This window comes from Dasypus novemcinctus, chromosome 27 (assembly GCF_030445035.2).
Source record: "Dasypus novemcinctus isolate mDasNov1 chromosome 27, mDasNov1.1.hap2, whole genome shotgun sequence".
Classification (NCBI taxonomy): Eukaryota; Metazoa; Chordata; class Mammalia; order Cingulata; family Dasypodidae; genus Dasypus; species Dasypus novemcinctus.
This window is the reverse complement of record NC_080699.1, coordinates 13,649,827-13,668,074: the sequence shown is the minus strand read 5'-3', so window position 1 is coordinate 13,668,074 and position 18,248 is coordinate 13,649,827. Positions and strand designations below refer to the sequence as shown.

General features: G+C 42.8%; 1 protein-coding gene across 4 annotated transcripts in view; it reads left to right on the top strand.

Annotated features, from left to right (window-relative positions):
- SLC35F2 (solute carrier family 35 member F2) overlaps positions 1-17,180 on the top strand; it is a 63,638-nt gene extending 46,458 nt beyond the window's left edge. For all 4 annotated transcript variants that reach the window (XM_058289509.1, XM_058289508.1, XM_058289510.2 and 1 more), the window contains exons 2-8: positions 103-278; positions 4,338-4,465; positions 8,005-8,164; positions 9,438-9,594; positions 10,074-10,126; positions 11,279-11,433; positions 16,146-17,180. In XM_058289509.1, the coding sequence (XP_058145492.1) occupies positions 103-278; positions 4,338-4,465; positions 8,005-8,164; positions 9,438-9,594; positions 10,074-10,126; positions 11,279-11,433; positions 16,146-16,331 (1,015 nt within the window). In that variant the 3' untranslated portion in view covers positions 16,332-17,180. The remainder of the gene's footprint in view (positions 1-102; positions 279-4,337; positions 4,466-8,004; positions 8,165-9,437; positions 9,595-10,073; positions 10,127-11,278; positions 11,434-16,145) is intronic.
- The last annotated feature ends 1,068 nt before the right edge of the window (positions 17,181-18,248 follow it).

The window sequence follows — 18,248 nt, the reverse complement described above, 5'->3', positions numbered from 1 at the left end:
CCTGGAATCATTAGCATTAACACTAAAATGTGTGTGTGTTCGTGTTTTTAAAAAGGTGTGATTTATTTGCAAGCTCTTCTGATGTTTTCCTTTATTTTCTAGGCATATTTTGAAAACAATTGCTCTGGGTCAGATGTTGTCCTTGTGTATTTGTGGAACAGCCATCACCAGCCAGTATTTGGCTGAAAGATACAAAGTGAACACCCCGATGCTTCAGAGCTTTCTCAGCTATTGCTTGCTGTTCCTAATTTATACCGTGATGCTGACATTTCGATCAGGTATGGAAATTACTTTTTCAAGAAAATCATTTTTATGAAATGTTTTAGCTTCTAGATATTTTATATATATGTTATTAGAATAAAAAGTTTAAAATTTTCTATTAAAAAGAAAACACGGCAAAACCAAGAACAGGAAACTATAGATGTATTATATTTATAAAAGTTACCAGAGGGAAGCAGATATGGCTCAGGTGACTGAGCTCCCACCTACCACATGGGATGTCCCTAGTTCGGTTCCCAGTGCCCCCTAAAGAAGACAGCGAGTTGGCATGACAGGCTGGTGTGGCAAGCTGACACAACAAGATGATGCAGCAAGAGGCACAAGAAGAAAAAACATAATGAGAGATATAACAAAGAAGGAACAAAGGTGGCTCCAGTGATTAGGCACCTCCCTCCCACATCGGAAGTCCTGGGTTCAGTTCCCAGTGCCTCCTAAAGACACAGCACACAGCAAGTGCAAACAATGGGGGGGGGGGGCAGAAGTAAATAAATCTATTTTTAAAAAAAGTTGTCAGAAAAGTATGACACCTGCATCCTATAAAAGTAGTAGAGATTTATGGATAGGTCTCTGAAATTGTTAATTAAATTGTTGATTAAAATATGTAGCACCAACCTGTCTATAACAGAGAAGTTGGCAAAAACAGCGCAGTGCCATTACATGTTAGGTTTTTTCTGGAGGTTGATAAAATTAGGAGGCAATATTAAACACATTTAAAAAGTCAAGAATGCTACTGTCCAAAATATGTATTTCCAGCTAAGAGGAGAATACTAAATGGAGCATCAATTACACATAGATCAAGCCCACATGGTCAGAGAAACAAAGACAGGGAATTGATAAGGAATTGACATTTCTATCACTGATAAATCATTTAAGCTATTTTCAGAATCATCATAAAATTATGATTTCTAGCTAGCTACACAAAAATGGGAAAAACTGATTTCTGACTCATTTATGTGCTGGGCATTGTTTTAATTGCTTACCTCCTTTAAGTGTTGGCTTAACTCATTGAAGCCTCACAAAAACTCAGGGTATTATTCTCCTCCAGTTTACAGATGAGGAAACCGAGGCACGCAGCTCTAAGCCACATAGGGAGTCCTCGGTGGGGTCAGTTCTACCCTTGCTTTCACCCTGCTCTGTATTAGGCGCTGCTAATCCTGATAACAAACATCTTTCCCACAGGAGAAGAGCCTGGCATTTTAAAATAAAGTCCGTGAGATCAGATTCAGGAATGTGAAGACAGTGGCTAACCCAGACTGACTGGGAGATGAAGTATTTCCATTTTCAGCACATTTAAGGCATATCATAAAAACATCAGTGCTGGGTTTTCTCGTGCTCTTAATATGAACCCTTACATGTCAGTGGCATTCCTTTGTGTCAGAATATGTAATTTATTTTTGAAGGAAAACAGCCATTTGTAGGAGAGGGGAAACCGTCTGAAGAGGCAAGCACCAAATTTGGCAAGACCTTGAGGAGGTGGAAGTTGCCTTGGGACATAGTTACTAGTCCTCGACTGACTTAACTCTTCTCGGTGAATCCTGCCCTTCAGGACGTCAGTGTGACTCATAATACGTCAGCGTGATGCCCCCTGTGAATGCGTCCCCTGCCACCCCATGCAGAGGAAGACTGACTCTGTGTTTTTAGAATATTCCTGTTAATTGCGTCTTTTTAAAAAATTAATATACTTTATTTTTTTAAAAGATACTTAGATTACATAAATGTTACATAAAAAAATAGGAGATTCCCATATGCCCCTCTTCTTTCCCCTCCCACATTTTCCCACATTAACAGCATCTTTCATTAGTGTACGTTTGTTACAGTTGATGAACAGATTTTGGAGCATTGCCGCTAAGAGTGGATTATAGATTACATTGTAGTTTACACTTTCTCCCACACAATTTTGTAAGTGATAGTAAGAAATATAATGGCCTGTATCTGTCATTGCAGTGTCGTTCAGGACAATTCCTAAGTCCCAAAAATGCCCCCATATTATACTTATTTTTCCCTCTCCCTCCCCTCAGAACCTCCAGTTCACATCAATGATGAAAGTTCATCCATTTCTAGAATCACAATAAGTGTACAGTAGAATACCAGTAAGTCTACTCTAGTCCATTGTTCATTCCCCAGTCCTGAGGATTCTGGGATAGTGATACCTTAATTGCATCTATTTTTTTTTTTTAATCCCCCCCTTGTGGCTTTTTGTGTGCTCTCTGCTTTCTGTGTCCATTCGCATTCTTCTGTGTCTGTATTTATTTTATTTCCCCTCCCCCCTTGCGGCTCACTTGCTGTCTGATATATGTGTCCATTCGCTGCACACTCTTCCGTGTTTTTGCTTGTCTCCCTTCTTTTTGTTGAGTCACCTTGCTGAGTCGGCTCTCCACAGTAAGCAGGCACTCTGCAGCATGCGGGCGAGCCTGCCTTCACAAGGAGGCCCCGGACACAAACCCAGGGCCTCCCATATGGTAGATGGGAGCCCAACTAATTGAGCCACAATTGCTTCCCCCTAATTGCATCTTTACTTTTTTTTTTTTTTTAGCATTTTTAAAAATTTCTCTCCTCTTCCCCCGTTGTCTGCACTCTGTGTCCATGTGCTGCATGTTCTTCTTTGTCCACTTCTGTTGTCAGTGGCACGGGAATCTGTGTTTCTTTTTGTTGTGTCATCTTGTTGCGTCAGCTCTCCATGTGTTTGGCGCCATTCCTGGGCAGGCTGCACTTTCTTTTGTGCCGGGCGGCTCTCCTTATGGGGCCCACTCCTTGCGGGTGCGGCTCCCCTACGCGGGGGACACCCCTGCGTGGCACGGCGCTCCTCGCGCGCATCAGTACTACACATGGGCCAGCTCCATGCGGGTCAAGGAGGCCCTGGGTTTGAACTGCGGACCTCCCATGTGGTGGATGGACGCCCTATCCACTGGGCCAAGTCTGTTTCCCTAATTGCTTCTTAATGATAATTATTTGCTTATGATTCTCACTCCCTTTATTTCCTTGTATGTTATCCTACCATTAAGCCTTCTGATACATGTGCCAACTCTGTGTCTCCTGTGATGCCAGACACTCTCAAGTAGTGGAATTCACTTAACTTGAATCAATAGAATTTGGGAAACAAAAGGTGTTTCTTCAGTGATAAGCTTTTCTCCAAGCTTATCACTTAGTTTTCACCCAAAACCACATTTCTTCCGGAACAGTGGCCCCATGCAGAGTTTCCTTTGAAGAAGCCCAGGAGTGGAGGTTAAATGACCAGTGAAATCATAGCAGAGCATTTATTTGATTTCCTGGGTTAGCCTGTGGCTTCTCAGGAACGGTGACGTCCAAATCCATCCTGGACGCTGTATTTCCCTGACGATGGGAAGGGGACTTTAATCACATTCTCCTACTTTCGTTCTCTTGGCCCTTTCACTGATAACTTGGTCCATGATGACACCTTATTGTGGGCCTCTTACTAGGAAACATCACAACGACTCTGCCAATGGTTGCAGGGGTTTAGGTTACGAGAAATGGAAAATTATAGAATAGGAAGGGCCACATTCAAAACACACAGCAGGGAAATGGATTTGGCTCAATGGATAGAGCATCCACCTACCACATGGGAGGTCCAGGGTTCAATCCCAGGGCCTCCTGACCTGTGTGGTGAGCTGGCCCATGCGCAGTGCTGATGCGTGCAAGGAGTGCTGTGCTACTCAGGGGTATCCCTGGGTAGGGGAGCCCCATGCGCAAGGAGTGCACCCTATAAGGAGAGCCGCCCCGCACACACACAAAGTACAGCCTGCCCAGGAGTGGCACAGCACACACAGAGAACTGACACAGCAAGATGATGCAACAAAAAGAGACACAAATTCCCGGTGCCACTGACAAGAATACAAATGGACACAGAAGAACACACAGTGAATGGACACAGAGAGCAGACAATGGTGGGGGGAGTGGGGAAGAGGAGAGAAAGAAATAAAACATTAAAAATCTTGAAAAAAACAACACAGCAGACCTCTGCTTTGACTCTGTAATCTCCTAATTAACATGTATAATTTATTTTCAAGTAACATGTACTAACCCAGATTTCTTTTAACCAGGCAGTGATAACCTTTTATGCATCTTGAAAAGAAAATGGTGGAAGTATATTCTGCTGGGACTAGCAGACGTGGAAGCTAATTACCTGATTGTCAGAGCATACCAGTACACAACTCTAACTAGTGTCCAGGTAAGAGGGAGTCCACTGACCACGTGGGATCTTACCACTTTGAGAAGAATCTGAATTTATATGTGTTAATCTAATTTTATTGCAAACCTGTGCACTTGAAGAAAACCTAAACACAGGTGGAGGCTATGTGTTTTCCAGTGGAGCATATGCTTTAATGAGTAATGTTTACTGGAATTAGGAAAATGTATACAAGTTAATCAGTTCCCAAACTGCTAATGCTGTAGCAGATCAGAACTGTTCTTACTCCAACAAGTATAAATATTTAGTTGGCAGCTGATGCTGTGATGCTAACAACAGCCTGCTTTATGCATTGCTCAAACGTGGCAGATGAAAATAGATGGATCTTTGTGCTACAGAAAAGTTGGAGGTTTGTAGGTAAAATAAATATGCACAACAAAGGAACCATTGGAAAGAACTATTAGACATATTAGGTAGAGGTGTCAGCCAGAGGCAAAACTCACGTCCCTAATTCTTTATTAGATTTAGTTTTGCTAGATTGGAAGAAAAGTGTTCCTCCATAGCAGTGCTTTCCAACATCCTAGAGTTGGGGGAGAGACGCACATCAGTTGTCTTGATATTGACAAACTATGGGAATGTATTGTTACTCTGCTTTTACGATTAACTGACCACCATGTTTTATAAATGGAGGCGAAAAAGATCGACTCCAATGTTAAGTTTAGACTTTATAGTTTCATGCATATGTTACTTTTTTTTGTCTTTTTTTTTCATATTACTTTTTGATCCATCACTTCTTTCACTATATAAAACCAGAAATGTTCTCATTTGATCTCCACATTTGAGGAACTGTGGAAAAATTGGAGAGAAATCAGACTTATTTTCACTGAGTAAGATAAGGATTAATGAAAACTTAGTGTTTTTCCAGTGTGTACGTTAAAAATTATTATTACTGGAATGCGTTTTTATTAAATACTTCTTTTCTGTAATATTATGCTAAGCCTGTCCTCAGCAAACCTCTCGGTTTTTGACTGTCACGGGCTAAAAAGCTGAGGTAAAAATATTTGCTAATCATAGGGGACACACACACACACATGACTTTACCAAAATTAAAACCAGGAATTGGCATAGATGATGATGTTCATCACAAATAAGAGTAAATAGGAGTAAGTGTATTTTAACACTGGGTAATGAGGGTAAAAGTATGTAGAAAATGGTATTTTCTAGTCACATCTCCCCTTAGAATCTCACACACGGTTTAATTATTTGGTTACAATTTCTGAAAACTTTGACCTCTGAGCTAATAATGATTAAAAGTTTTGAATTGGTACAAGGTCAACGCACAGCTCAGCTTAGCATTTACAGTGGATTTTGGGCTTATACTATCGAAACAGTTTCCTTTAAAACTCTAAGCAGTTGGTTAGAGCCGTGTATTATATATTCTAAAAAAGACATCCAACAACCAAAGCTCCCACCCACAGCTGAGCCTGCTGCCCCTGAAACTCCTCAAAGGGAGTCTTTACTTGGATGAGTCTCTGGCCTGGTTAATTGGGAAGGGCAGAAGTGCGGGTTAGAGGGTCTTTGAACGCCCTTCTTAAGGAGCCCTTCCAAGAGTCTGTAATTACAAACAGAGGGAGTTGATGTGACGTTCACCAAGTGGCCGTTTGCTTCCCTCGGCCTTCGTCTCTACTCATAGTACCCCCCGCTTTCCTGCCACATTTTCGTTCTTCGCAGCCATAGCCGGCTCCTCTCTTGGGCTGCTCGAGTCTTTCCAGAATGCAATCTTTTCTGAAGTCACCCCTGTCTTGAAGTCCTGACTCAGTTTTGCTCTCTCTTCTTTACTCCATTACACGGCAGTTGGAGTCTAACTCCTCTTTATGTCCGTGATCCTCCCCTCTTCCTACCCCAAACCAGGTGGTGCACAGTATCCTGCTTAGAGCGCTGTCCAATAATGTTTTTAAAGATGAACATCAGTAACGAAGACTCTTGGAACTGAAAGCATCAAAGAGAGGCCATCCGTTACCAAGAATACATTTCGAAAAGGAGATTCAGTGTAGATAAATGACTGAATGTGATAGATGCCGGCTGCGAAATCTGGGGCTTTCAGAGTAGGAGGGGCCCTGTGAAGTCATCCAGTCTGGTCTCCTCGTTTCGGTTTTGACTCAGCCAGTGTGGCTAGAGATCAGTTGGTCTGTGGCAGGGATGCCCAGAGGCTGCTGGCGCTCTTTCCACTATGCAGGCAACTCCTGTGCCACTCCTCCCCGTGTAGACACCAAAACGTTAAAAATAGAGCAAAGCAAAGCTTCATTTTAAGACACAACTTGAGGACAGGGAGTACTCTGTGGTAGTTTCTAGAGTGGCTTTTAAAAAATGTCTTTCTGTTTAACGAATGTAGTTTAGTGTTTGTTAAGTCATGGCTAAAGGCTGCCGGTTTCTCTTGGGACAGGCTGTTATCATTTGCATTATTTAATGGTTTGTTACTCAGACTGGCTCCTCCAAAAAGCATTTCGGAGATTAGAATTCAGAAGCTGGAATAAATAACAAGGCAAGGTGCCCGTTCCCACACGGGGTGGGTCTCATTCCAGCAATGACATCACAATAAAAGGCCATCAGTCAACCACTGTGCAGGATCAAACGGGCTGCTGGAGATTTAGGGGCTGACCTTAGGCAAGATTAACTAGATTCAGAGAGAATCAGGGCCAAGGTTGAGAAAAAGAACTGGGCGAGTGATAAATCAGTTTTAGGAAGATGATTATATTAAATGTATTTTATCCTTTGATAGATTGTACAAAACTTGTGAATTGAGGAATTGAGTGCAGTCTCTATTTTTTTTTATCTTGCAAATAATTTGGGATTTGCTATAATTTTGGCATTCTTAATGCCCCGAATTTCAGATTGGCAATAGCAGGGGTGTAGCGAGTGTTCCCTGGGCCTGAGACCAGCAGGTGAGGGAGGGAACACATGATGAAGATGAGCAAGAGTATTTGCTGTGAACAAGTCTCTGTTCCACACAGCAGGGGTTGGACACTTGGCTGGGAAGATTGTGTGGGTTATGCTTTCTCCTAATAGCCTGTTATTTGGAGCACTTCTAGTTGCACTTAGTCTAATTGCAATTAAATATCTAGTTGTGTAGTTATTTATTCTATTATCTGTCTAGCCATCCGCATGCTCCTGAGGGCAGGCTTGTATCTGTCTTGTTATCTCTGAATTCCCAGCTCCTACAACAGTCTCTCACACAGGGGAGGTGCTTAACAAACATTTGTTGACCTAGCAAATGAATGCACGCAGGAAGGACCGTTTGCCTACTGGTTTTCAGGATAAACATAGGGTTACTTGCCTGATTCTCCCATTTCTTAGCTATGTGGTTTGTTCAGTGTCCTTTCATTTTCCTCCTGTGTGAAGTGGGGATTGTATTTCAATCTCATAATCATCGCGGGGACTAAATGAGTTGATGCAGGTCCAGCACTTAAGTACAAAAGGCTGGCAACAGTTAATCCTCAGGCACCGCTGGCTCCTGTTATTACGTAATTACCCATTTTCCGCTAATGGGGACGCTCTAAGCTGTCTGTCTCTCTGTCCTGCAGCTTTTGGATTGCTTTGGCATTCCTGTGCTGATGGCGCTCTCCTGGTTCGTTCTCTACGCCAGGTACAGAGTGGTCCACTTCATCGCCGTGGCCATCTGTCTCCTGGGCGTGGGGACCATGGTTGGTGCAGACATCTTAGCAGGAAGGGAAGATAGTTCAGGTAAGACGGGCTCCGCGTCTCCGCTTCCTTCGCAGAAAAAAGTTCTGTTCACATTTTTGCTTTTATTTCGCAAAGGTACAGGAAAAGGCAGAAAACATGTCCTGGTTAACGACATCTTAATATTTGTTTTCAGATTTACTTGTTCCTGGTATTTTGTAACCACTGCCATGAGACAGTTTTTATGCCCACAGTCCTTGCTCCTTTTTGTCACTCTAAGTATTTTTGTTTTATCTCACGAGACAGAAGTTTCTATATATATTTGTAGTGATATTTTGGTCCAAACATTGGGATCAGTTACCAGAAAAACGACTGTACATTCTTGTTTTTTGTTTTTTTTTTTTAAATCAAAAAGGAGACTTTGTGTTCACTGGCTTCACCTTTTTTAAAGTCACTCTTGGGAAATGGATGTGGCTCAACCAATAGGGCGCCATGCCCTCCTGGTGAGGGCAAGCTGGCCCACGCGGAGTGCCGGCCCATGTGGGAATGTCGCCCCCACAGGAGCGCTGCCCTGCGTGGGAATGCCGTCCCGCACAGGAAAGCTGCCCCGCACAGGAGTGCCAGCCAACGTGGAGAGCTGGTGCCGCAAGATGACGCAGCAAGAGACACAGAGGAGAGAAAGTAAGAAGACATAGAAGAACAGGAGCAGAGGTGGCGCAAGAGAGAAATCGCCTCTCTCCCACTCCAGAAGGTGCCAGGATCAGTTCCCAGAGCCACCTAATGAGAATACAAGCAGACACAGAAGAACGCACAGCAAATGGACACAGAGAGCAAATAACAGGGGAGGGGGAAGAAATAAATGAAAATAAATCTTTAGAAAAATAATAATAATAAAGTCACTCTCTGCTTGAGAACTATTTACTGTTCTCTCTGTTAAAGTCCGGGCAACTGAGAGCATGAAACCCAAATAGCAGTCTATAAACTCACTCAGTCTATAGATGACTTCAGTGTCTCCTGTGATTCAGAGAGGAAACTACTGTGAAAACAGCTTCCTTCCCTAGAGTTTTCAAACTGACCCGAGCCCACCTTCGTTAACCTGTCATGCCATGGGATTGTCACCGGGACCTTGCCCTATGGTTTGCACCACCGTCCTCCAGGGGAGTCAGAACACGAAAAACCATAGAACTGTGCCCTAAAGTGAAAAGCGTCGAAGACTCTACATTTTAGAAATCAGGGTTGCTCTTTCCACAAAATCTCAGGTCAAGATCACCTGCTGCAGGGGGGCTGGAGAGGTCCCCCTGCCTGAAAGGGTGTCTCTGTGGCTCCTCTTCCGTAGGTAGCAGTGTGCTGACCGGCGACATCTTGGTCCTCCTCGGGGCCTCCCTCTACGCCGTTTCCAACGTGTGTGAAGAGTACATCGTGAAGAAGCTGAGCAGGCAGGAGTTTTTAGGAATGGTGGGCTTATTTGGAACAATTATCAGCGGCATCCAGCTGTAAGAATCTCACATTTTCTAAATAGATCATAGATTTACTTTCCAAGTACTAAAATTGTTTATTGAGTCCAAATTCACATTTTAAATAGTTAACCGCTAAACGTTTATTAGAGGAATGTCGGAATGCCATGAATTTTCTTCATTTTCTTACATATGTGTGATGTTTAGGATTCTAGGATCTTCTTTTTCAGTTATTCCCAGAAAATATTAACACATTAACTTCAGAAGCTCATTCATAGCACAATGTCATATGTCCACCCCTATAGCTGACTACTATTGAAGTGTCCTAAGGAAGGGAAAAATAGTTTTCTGGGCTCCTTTGGCTTTATTCTTTGCCATCTTTATTAAAGTTGCTTTTATATACTAAGAAAAATTTTAAAAGCTAACACAATTCATTACATAATACAGAAATAAAAATGCTTATAAAACAATAAAAATTAGTATGTGGATCTCTCTGTAACCTCTTGATTTGCTCATAGATTGATCGTGGAATACACGGAGGTTGTCAGCATTCCCTGGAACTGGAAAATTGGTATGTAAATGAATGACAGTTCTTTTTCGTGAGTATCCTTTTCCCTCAGCTGGCAAAAACACACTCCAAGGAATAAATACTTCATTTTGATCATGCTTAGGCATTTTTGTAAAATCACTATGTAATTTATTATACACAGAGCAACAGTGGTGTATAGTGAGTTTTCTTTGAGAGTTGGTAGATGAACCTCCATAGAAGTTAATTTTTAATCTTGCAGAAAGAGCCTTCCTTTACTAGGAAATTCTGAACAAGACTGACCTCTAGTCACACTCAGCTTTCAGTAAGATCTGTATCTTGGGTCCTCAAGCTTCCTGCAAAGGTTGTTTGCTTGATGTAACTTATGAAGTATTAATCCGAATAATCTGATGGTTTGTAATCACCCGTAGTCTTCCGTTGCTACGCTTACTTTGTGTTCCTAGACATCTGCAATAGTAATTAAAGCAGAAGGAAATGGGTGGGACAGTTAAAGTTTCAATCTTATTTAATGATGGATGGAAAGAAGTTAAATAGTACATAAAATGTCATTGAAGAGTAACCGTGCTTGGATAATTAATAACTTAGTTTGACAGAAAGAGTATGTGAGTGTATGTGCGCTCGTGCGTGTGTGTGCGAGTGTGCTAGGTGTGGGAGTGAGATTGGAAAAGTGGTTGCAAAGCAGAGATGCTGCTAATGTAGTTGGCATCCACCTGATTTGGACTGTCCGAAAGAGGATAATTCTATCATGCATTCTTGGAGCATTTAATTTAATGAGGCGAACAAAAGATAATGGGCCTAACTGCCTTTGATGCTCTAAAAACACTTTATTCCAAATCCAGCTACACAAGTCATGTCCAACAAACCAAACAAAAACAAAAAAGTTTAATGAGTGAGTTTTCTTGACATGGAATTGATGCCGCTTTGACTTTTTATCAGCGGCATCACTCTGCTAAGCATGGGGTGATGAGAGCCACCGACTAAATCACACCTCAAGCAAGACTTTATGGTCATGACTGTCCAATACTGTTGAATTTTGGAAGTTCTTCATCTCTGTTAAAACTTGTTATTTTTTTTTCCAGAGAGCTTTTTATCCCTTCTTTGTTATATGGTAGCCAAGCCTTAAGCCCCTTTGCCTTGTTTCTTCCTATAATATCAGATGTTCCATTTTTTCCACAGTCCTGCTGTTTGTGGCATTTGCCCTCTGTATGTTTTGCCTGTACAGCTTCATGCCGTTGGTGATTAAAGTCACCAGTGCCACGTCTGTCAACCTGGGTATCCTTACAGCTGACCTCTACAGCCTTTTTTTTGGTCTCTTTCTATTTTGCCATAAGGTAAGCAAATAGATTGTATTTAAAAATGAACACTTGCTTGGTCGAAAAGCAGTAGCTGGTTTCTTCAAGATTCCAGACCCCCAAGTAAAACCACCTCCTCTTGGTGAAAATTTCGCTGGGCAGTCTTCACTCCTTCTGTTACTGCTTTTGACTTAGAAAATTGTTCTAAATAAGAATTGCCATTTTAGGGCTTTTCTAAAGGGGGAAATACGCCGGATTTCCTTTTTATAATGGTGGCCCGGGGTAGGGAACTCCTAGAACTGTGGTGCCAGGTGATAAACAACCAGTTCTGGAGCTACTCGAGGGACCGTCCAACCCAGGCTGATCACTTTGAGCTTTTCTGTCCTCTCTCCTTGCCCTGGAACACAGACCTAAGGCCTGGTGCTTCCAGTGGAAGGAGGGATAGGCAGATGTGTAACAGCATGCAGGAATTGGAATTATTCTGTCTTTGATGGTAATTTCATATCTGGAAGGGACCTTGGATATCCTTCAATCCAGTGCTTTTTCTGGCTTCTTCTGTCTCCATCACATCGTAGCATTCCTAAGTGTGACCTGCTCCCATCAGCTCCCCTCCTGTTATATGTAGTAATGCTCAAGGGAGGTGGGAGGGAAGGGATCAGTATATTCAAGAGAAGCAAGGGAGTGAATATGTACTGTTTGAAGAAATAGTCTCCCCAGGGAGTCTGATACACCTTCCCTTGAGCATGACGGTCAAACCAACTCACTTTAGAGATGGGAAAGGAAGGCCTGGCGAGGTTAGGGGTGGTTGGGTGGTTTAGTAGTAAAGTCAAGATTAAATCTTAATTATGCATCTTATAATCTAGTCTTTCCACTGAACCTTTCCTCTATTTTCCTTGTTAGTATGAGAAACTCAGGCTTATGCATTCATCATGTTACAGTCTCATACTTCAGAGTGAACCAAATAAGTCAATTTTTCCCCCCACTGCACATCTAATTTCAAAAGTTGTAGGGTAGTAGTTCTCTTACTTTTTGGTCTTGGTACCCTTTTACAGTCTTAGAAATGATTGACAACCTACCCCAGTTGGTGATATCTAATGTTATTTGCTATATTAGAAATTAAAACTGAGAAATTAAAAATTTTTAACTCATCAAGAAAATAATCCATTATACCAACGTATTTTAAAACTATATTTTCCAAAATAAGAATTATTGAGAAGAGTGGCATTGCTTTACATTTTTGAAAATCACTCTCAGATAACTGGATTCTCATATCTACTTCTTCATTCTATCTTGCAATATCACACATCAGGTAGCCTTTGGAACATTGTACTCTATACTTCTAAGAAGATGAACGTGGAAAAGGCAAATAACTTCTTAGTATTATTATGATAATAATTTTGGCATCACAGACCTCTTGAAAGGATCTTGGGACATTCAGAGGTTTCCAAACCACACTTTGAGAACTGCTGCTTTTGAAATCTGTCCTTCTTAGTATACCCTTAGTAAATGTTTGTTGACCTGCTCACTATCTTTTGCTACAGTCATTTCTGCAGATAGTTAGGATGTTGGCTGTTATTTGATCATTTAAGTATCTGATGGGGATTGCAACTGTATTTCTTTGTCCTTGTAAAATTTTGTATCTAGGCAAGAATTTTTGGCATCGATTTACATTATTCCCGGGATTCAGCCATGAGCTCACTATGCAAGTTTAATTATTGATACATCAAGCTCAGTAAGTTCTCAGAAAGTTCTGCTTAAGGAGCATAAACCATGTTTTCCCTGCAATGTTAATGTGTCAGGAGCCAGCTGTTATCTTTGCAGACTTGCTGGTTAAGGTATTCCTGAATTAAGGAATATTTATAAAGCTTTTTTTGTTTGCTTGTTTGCATACAAAAGTAACATCAAAATTAATCAGAGAAATGATCTGACAGGTCTGGATTTTTTTTTCTACAAGAGCAGAATTGTCAAGGTGGCTTTAAGTAGGTAAATTAATTATGTGGTGATTGCCTGCATTTCACTTGGCCACCACCAGGAGATGATAGTGTGTCTACTGTGAAAGGAAAGCCCGAGCACTCAACAGTATAACATGGCCCCCCTCATCTGTGCTTTTTTTTTTTTAACTAAATGTATTGATTTATCTTTAGTAGTTTAGCTTTTACTTTTCCCTCATAAGTAAAATAATGTCCAAGGAAGATAGAAGATAAAAGAGATAAAAGCGTCCAAAGTACAAATGAAATATTCTTGTCATTACCTATTATAAATTCCCTTAATCTAAATATTTGCTCTTCCACTGCTCTTACCTTTAATATGAAAGAGCCCTTTTATATGTCATCTTTTGGGCACATGACTTTAAACTATTATTCTCAAAGCAATCTGTAAAGTCCTTTCTTTGTTTTTTTGTTTCTTTGTCACTGACCTGTCTAGCAGCTCACTCTCAGATCAGATTTTATTGTTTTGGGTCAAAGTCCATTTCAAGACCTACAGAGCAAAGAGCAGGTCTGCTCTGACCTTCAGAGTAAATTAGAGAGATGGGAAAAATTTCAGAGCATGAAGAACATATCTAGCAATTTAGAAGTAATGTTTAAAAACAGAATCTTGAGTCCAGTGCACCATGGATTGTATACATTGTGGTATCTAAGGTAACTTTAGCTCTGATTTTTAAAAGCAGACAGTTGAAAAAGAGGCTTTAAAATTTTCACAGTCCCCTGTGTCAGACCTTCAGTACTCTGATTCCTCTGCAATTGATCTTGAGTAGACACTTACTGAACAGAGTAGCCACAAGAAGTTTCCTGTATAGTTCCAGACACAAAGAGTAAAATAAAATGCAACCTGGGAAATTCAGGAGACTTCCCTCACTCCCTTAGCGCCTCTCCTTGTAAGACAGGTGCTTCTGTTTAGTTTAAACTGCCTTCTCAAGAGGGACAGGATACTTTTTCTTCTGAAGATTTAAAGAGCACCGAAGCAAATGGGACATGTTTTGAACAAGTTATGTGGATTTTTCCACAGGTAACACTGAACATTACATAGGACAGCATGATTGTCCTTCGTAATACCCACTTGAAAAGGTTAGCACCCTATTCTAAACAGCTCTAGCTTCTCCTAATATTCTCTCAGTTCTTATTCTTTTCTCCACAGCATTTATTAAGTGCCAGGTGTGTGCTGGGCACTGTGCTAAGCATCAGGTCCAAGAAGTAAAGCTGGTGGTAGGGAATCAGTTCATCCCTTCACCTTGACATTGTCAGGGCCTGACTCCAGGGAAGACATTCCTGCCCCGTGGAGGGCTGTGGCCATTCCATTCCTTAAGGCGCTCTGAAGGTTTAAAATTAAGAAGTAATTGAACCCTTGTGAAAAATGAACATGCCAAAGCCAATGGCAACCCCCAGAAATCCACAGCTGAATTAAGTCTACTTAAGACATGCTTCAAAACTCTTTTTTTCCTTTTCTCTGCCTTACAGAGTGGATCTTGCTTCTTCTTTCTTCTGTTTCCTGAATCTTCTTTCTCTTCCCACTTCCCAGTTCCTTCTGTTGTCTTACTGCTTTTTCTGTCATCCACTTGTCAGTACCCTTTTTATTGTGTATAATACGAACTCCAAGCTAATTTTAAAATATTTATTGGCCTGATTAAAAGAGCATGCCGCCATTCTTAATTTTAAAATCAGGTTAGCAGGATCTTTCTTAAGTTAGGTTTGCTTGTTCCAGGAAAAGAAAAATTAACCTGGGCATTTAATTACACATTAATTATGCCTCACAGTTTTCCTTGTTTTAACAATGCCATTCCTGGTCAGTCTTTAGCTACTTTCTTTATGTGCTTTATTCGCCATGCTGTTAAAAACAAATATTCTTTTAATTTTTACTATATTTGAACTTTTGTTTTGGGTGGATCCCCAATCCAAATAATAGCAAATATACAAAGTACTTAATTTATTTAAACTTTGGGGTATATCAGAGTATCATTTCAGTAAAAAAAAAAAAACAACAGTGCATTTGTGTTCGTTCTTCACCGCATTTTGCTTGTTGTTTTCAATCCTAAGAAAGGGCAGGTTGGGGAAGGTCATCAGAAATTCCATCCCTGTGGGGCGTCAGGATGGGCTCCCGCTAGAGCTGGTCCTTCTGGGGGCAGCAAGGGTGGACAATGCTCCTGAGGCCCCATTCCCCGGGTCCTTACGCCAGCAGTGAGTTTGGGCTTCAGAAAAATAATGTCTCAGGCTCTAATAAAAATCTGAGTTGTCTCAGTTTTCTCTGTTTTACCGTTTAACACTTGCCTTCAAGATATTAATAACACATTAGGCATTGGAAAAATAAACTTGATTGGGACAGCAGTCACCAGGGGTTGCTGAGAGGTTGCCTCTGTGCCTCCACGTTCTCTCGTAGGCTGTGCGTTCCTCTGCCCCAGGCTCATACTGGGAGCCGTGCTTACGGTCTAAACTGGGCTCTCCTGACACCCACGCTCGCCTTTCTCTCCAGTAAGCGGGACGAGTCGTGGAGTCCAGGGCAGCTGGGCTCTCCCAGGCGAAGGCAAAGGTTCCATTTCCCCTCGATCCAAGGATCCAGCTGGCCAGGGTGCCGGGTGGTGCTGCCAGAGCCGCACGACCACCGTACACGTGGGGGCCATGGGGTGCCAGCCTCTTTCTAGGCAGCTTTCAGAAAACAGAGATGGCGGGAAGGTCACCCTCCAAGCCCGGTTGCCAAAAGGCAGCAGGAAAGGCGTGCGGGAGCAGGAGCACTGTCCGCAGCCGCTTCTTCTCTCCTAGTTTTCAGGGCTCTACATCCTGTCCTTCGGCATCATCATGGTGGGCTTCGTGCTGTACTGCTCCGTCCCCACGCGCACGGCAGAGCCGGCGGAGAGCAGCGTGCCCCCCGTCACCTGCATTGGGATCGACAACCTGGGGCTGAAGATTGAGGAGAACCTCCAGGAGACCCAGGCCGCCATCTTGTAGCTGGAGGAGGCGGAGCCACACGGCGCCCCGAGGCCTCCTGGGAAACTGGGAGCCGCCGCTGCCGGGGGTGACGCGGAGCTCACTGCCTGAGGGGACGCTCGGGAAGGTATCAGGCTCGGAGTAAAGGCTCCGCAGCGCTGGGTTGGAGCCATTGGTTAGATTTTAGAGAGAAACACAAAGCAATGAGTCATAATTACAGATACCAAGAGCCCAAGGCTGGGTGGTTCCCTTGCGTTTGAGGCCGGGGACATGTCGGTGCTGGGGCCGCAGGGTGTGGGCGGGCCCCACGCTGGGATCTCAGGGGAGGCAGGACGGCGGCGGCGGCCAGGAGCGAGCCCGCCTCGGCGCCCGGCCCGAGAGCAGCGGGCCAGGCCGGGGGGCGGCGGGCCAGGGTGCTTCTGGAGGAGGTGTCCTCACTTGGAGGCTTCTGGATTTCGTCCTGCCTGGGCCTCGTAGCCTTGAGCTTACAGGGGAGGCCGGGTGACTGGGGGGTTGGGGGGGGCAAGGCAGCAAGAGGCAGCCCTGGAGAGAGTAGCAAGGGGCTGGGGTCCGCTCGACTCAGGAGCCCCTGAGGTGTTAAGAGAGGACACGACGCTACTTAACCAAATATTTGTAATGTGCTGTGAGATTTTTATAAATACTTCAATATAAAGTGTTAATGTGTTGTAGCATCACGATAATACCAATCATCACTCCGCTACTTTGAGGAAACTCGATGTATGTCTTTTTTTTTTTTAATGGTAAAAATATAATAAATTGGGAATAAGAGTTTACATTATGAAAAGATTTTGAAGTCATGGAAATACATTCACTTGGTGGTTTCTTGAATTAACCAGTTCCCCTTGTGGATTTTAAGTGTCTTTATTCAAGATTTCTTCGTATCTAATTTTTCAGACTCCTGTCTTCTGTAAGGTGAGGCAAACCTGTCTGTGGGGGCCAGGCTGGGAGAGAGTGGAATTCAGAGCGAGCTCACAGATCATTCAATCCTTATCCACCAAAATGGTTTTTTTTTTTACTTTTTCAAGTGATATTATCTTTCATTCTTTGCAGCCAATTAAAATCGCCTTTTCAATTGTTTGGTTTTCACTCCCTACCATTAACGACCATCTATGAAAGAAAATGTTCCTGTTAAATGGTCAGCCTTTCAGTTCGATTAATTTTTAAAAATACCTTGTATAAGAATAAGCCTATACATATTATGGTGGGGCTGAAGCAGAGAGTCTTGGCGGGCATACTCCCACGTGCCCTTTGAGGCTCAGCTCAAATGTCTTTTCTTCTGGAGCCTTCCAGGCCCCCAGGCTGGCCACCTCCCTGCTCCAGGCTCCCCTGGCCCCTTGTGCTCCTCTTCCTTTAGCACTGACAGGAGTGCTTGAGGATCACCTGCCCCTCCTCACCGCAGGCTCAGCTCTTCCAGGTCAACAGATGCCTTTTTTCATCTTTCTAGCTCTTTGATCATTTTACCTCTCGGGTGTTTATTGAATAAACATTTGGTCCCACTTCAGAACGTTTAATGGGAAATTGGCCTGAAAATTGGCCTTTTATGCAGATGCATACAGTCAGCAAGTTACCTTTCCACCTCTCCACCTTAATCCTGTCTTCCCCTTTCCTCAGAGAGAGGGAAAGGAGTTCAAACCTGGGAATCCCACGTTAAAAGTCAGAATTCAGGGTCCCAAAGAAGCCACACTGTGAGTAGCAGTAGGTCATTAAGTAAGAGTACTGAGGGTGGTGCACCCTGGTGTAAGCGCAGGGGAGACCTGGCAGTTTACCCAGACTGCAGACGCCACGTCCATGGGAGAACATGCCCCAAACATCTGGCTTACCGACGAGCTTTTGAAACACAACATGTTTGTTTGTTTTTTTTAACTTAAATTTTTAAAAATTATTATTTATTGATTGATTTTCACCCTTCCCCTCCTC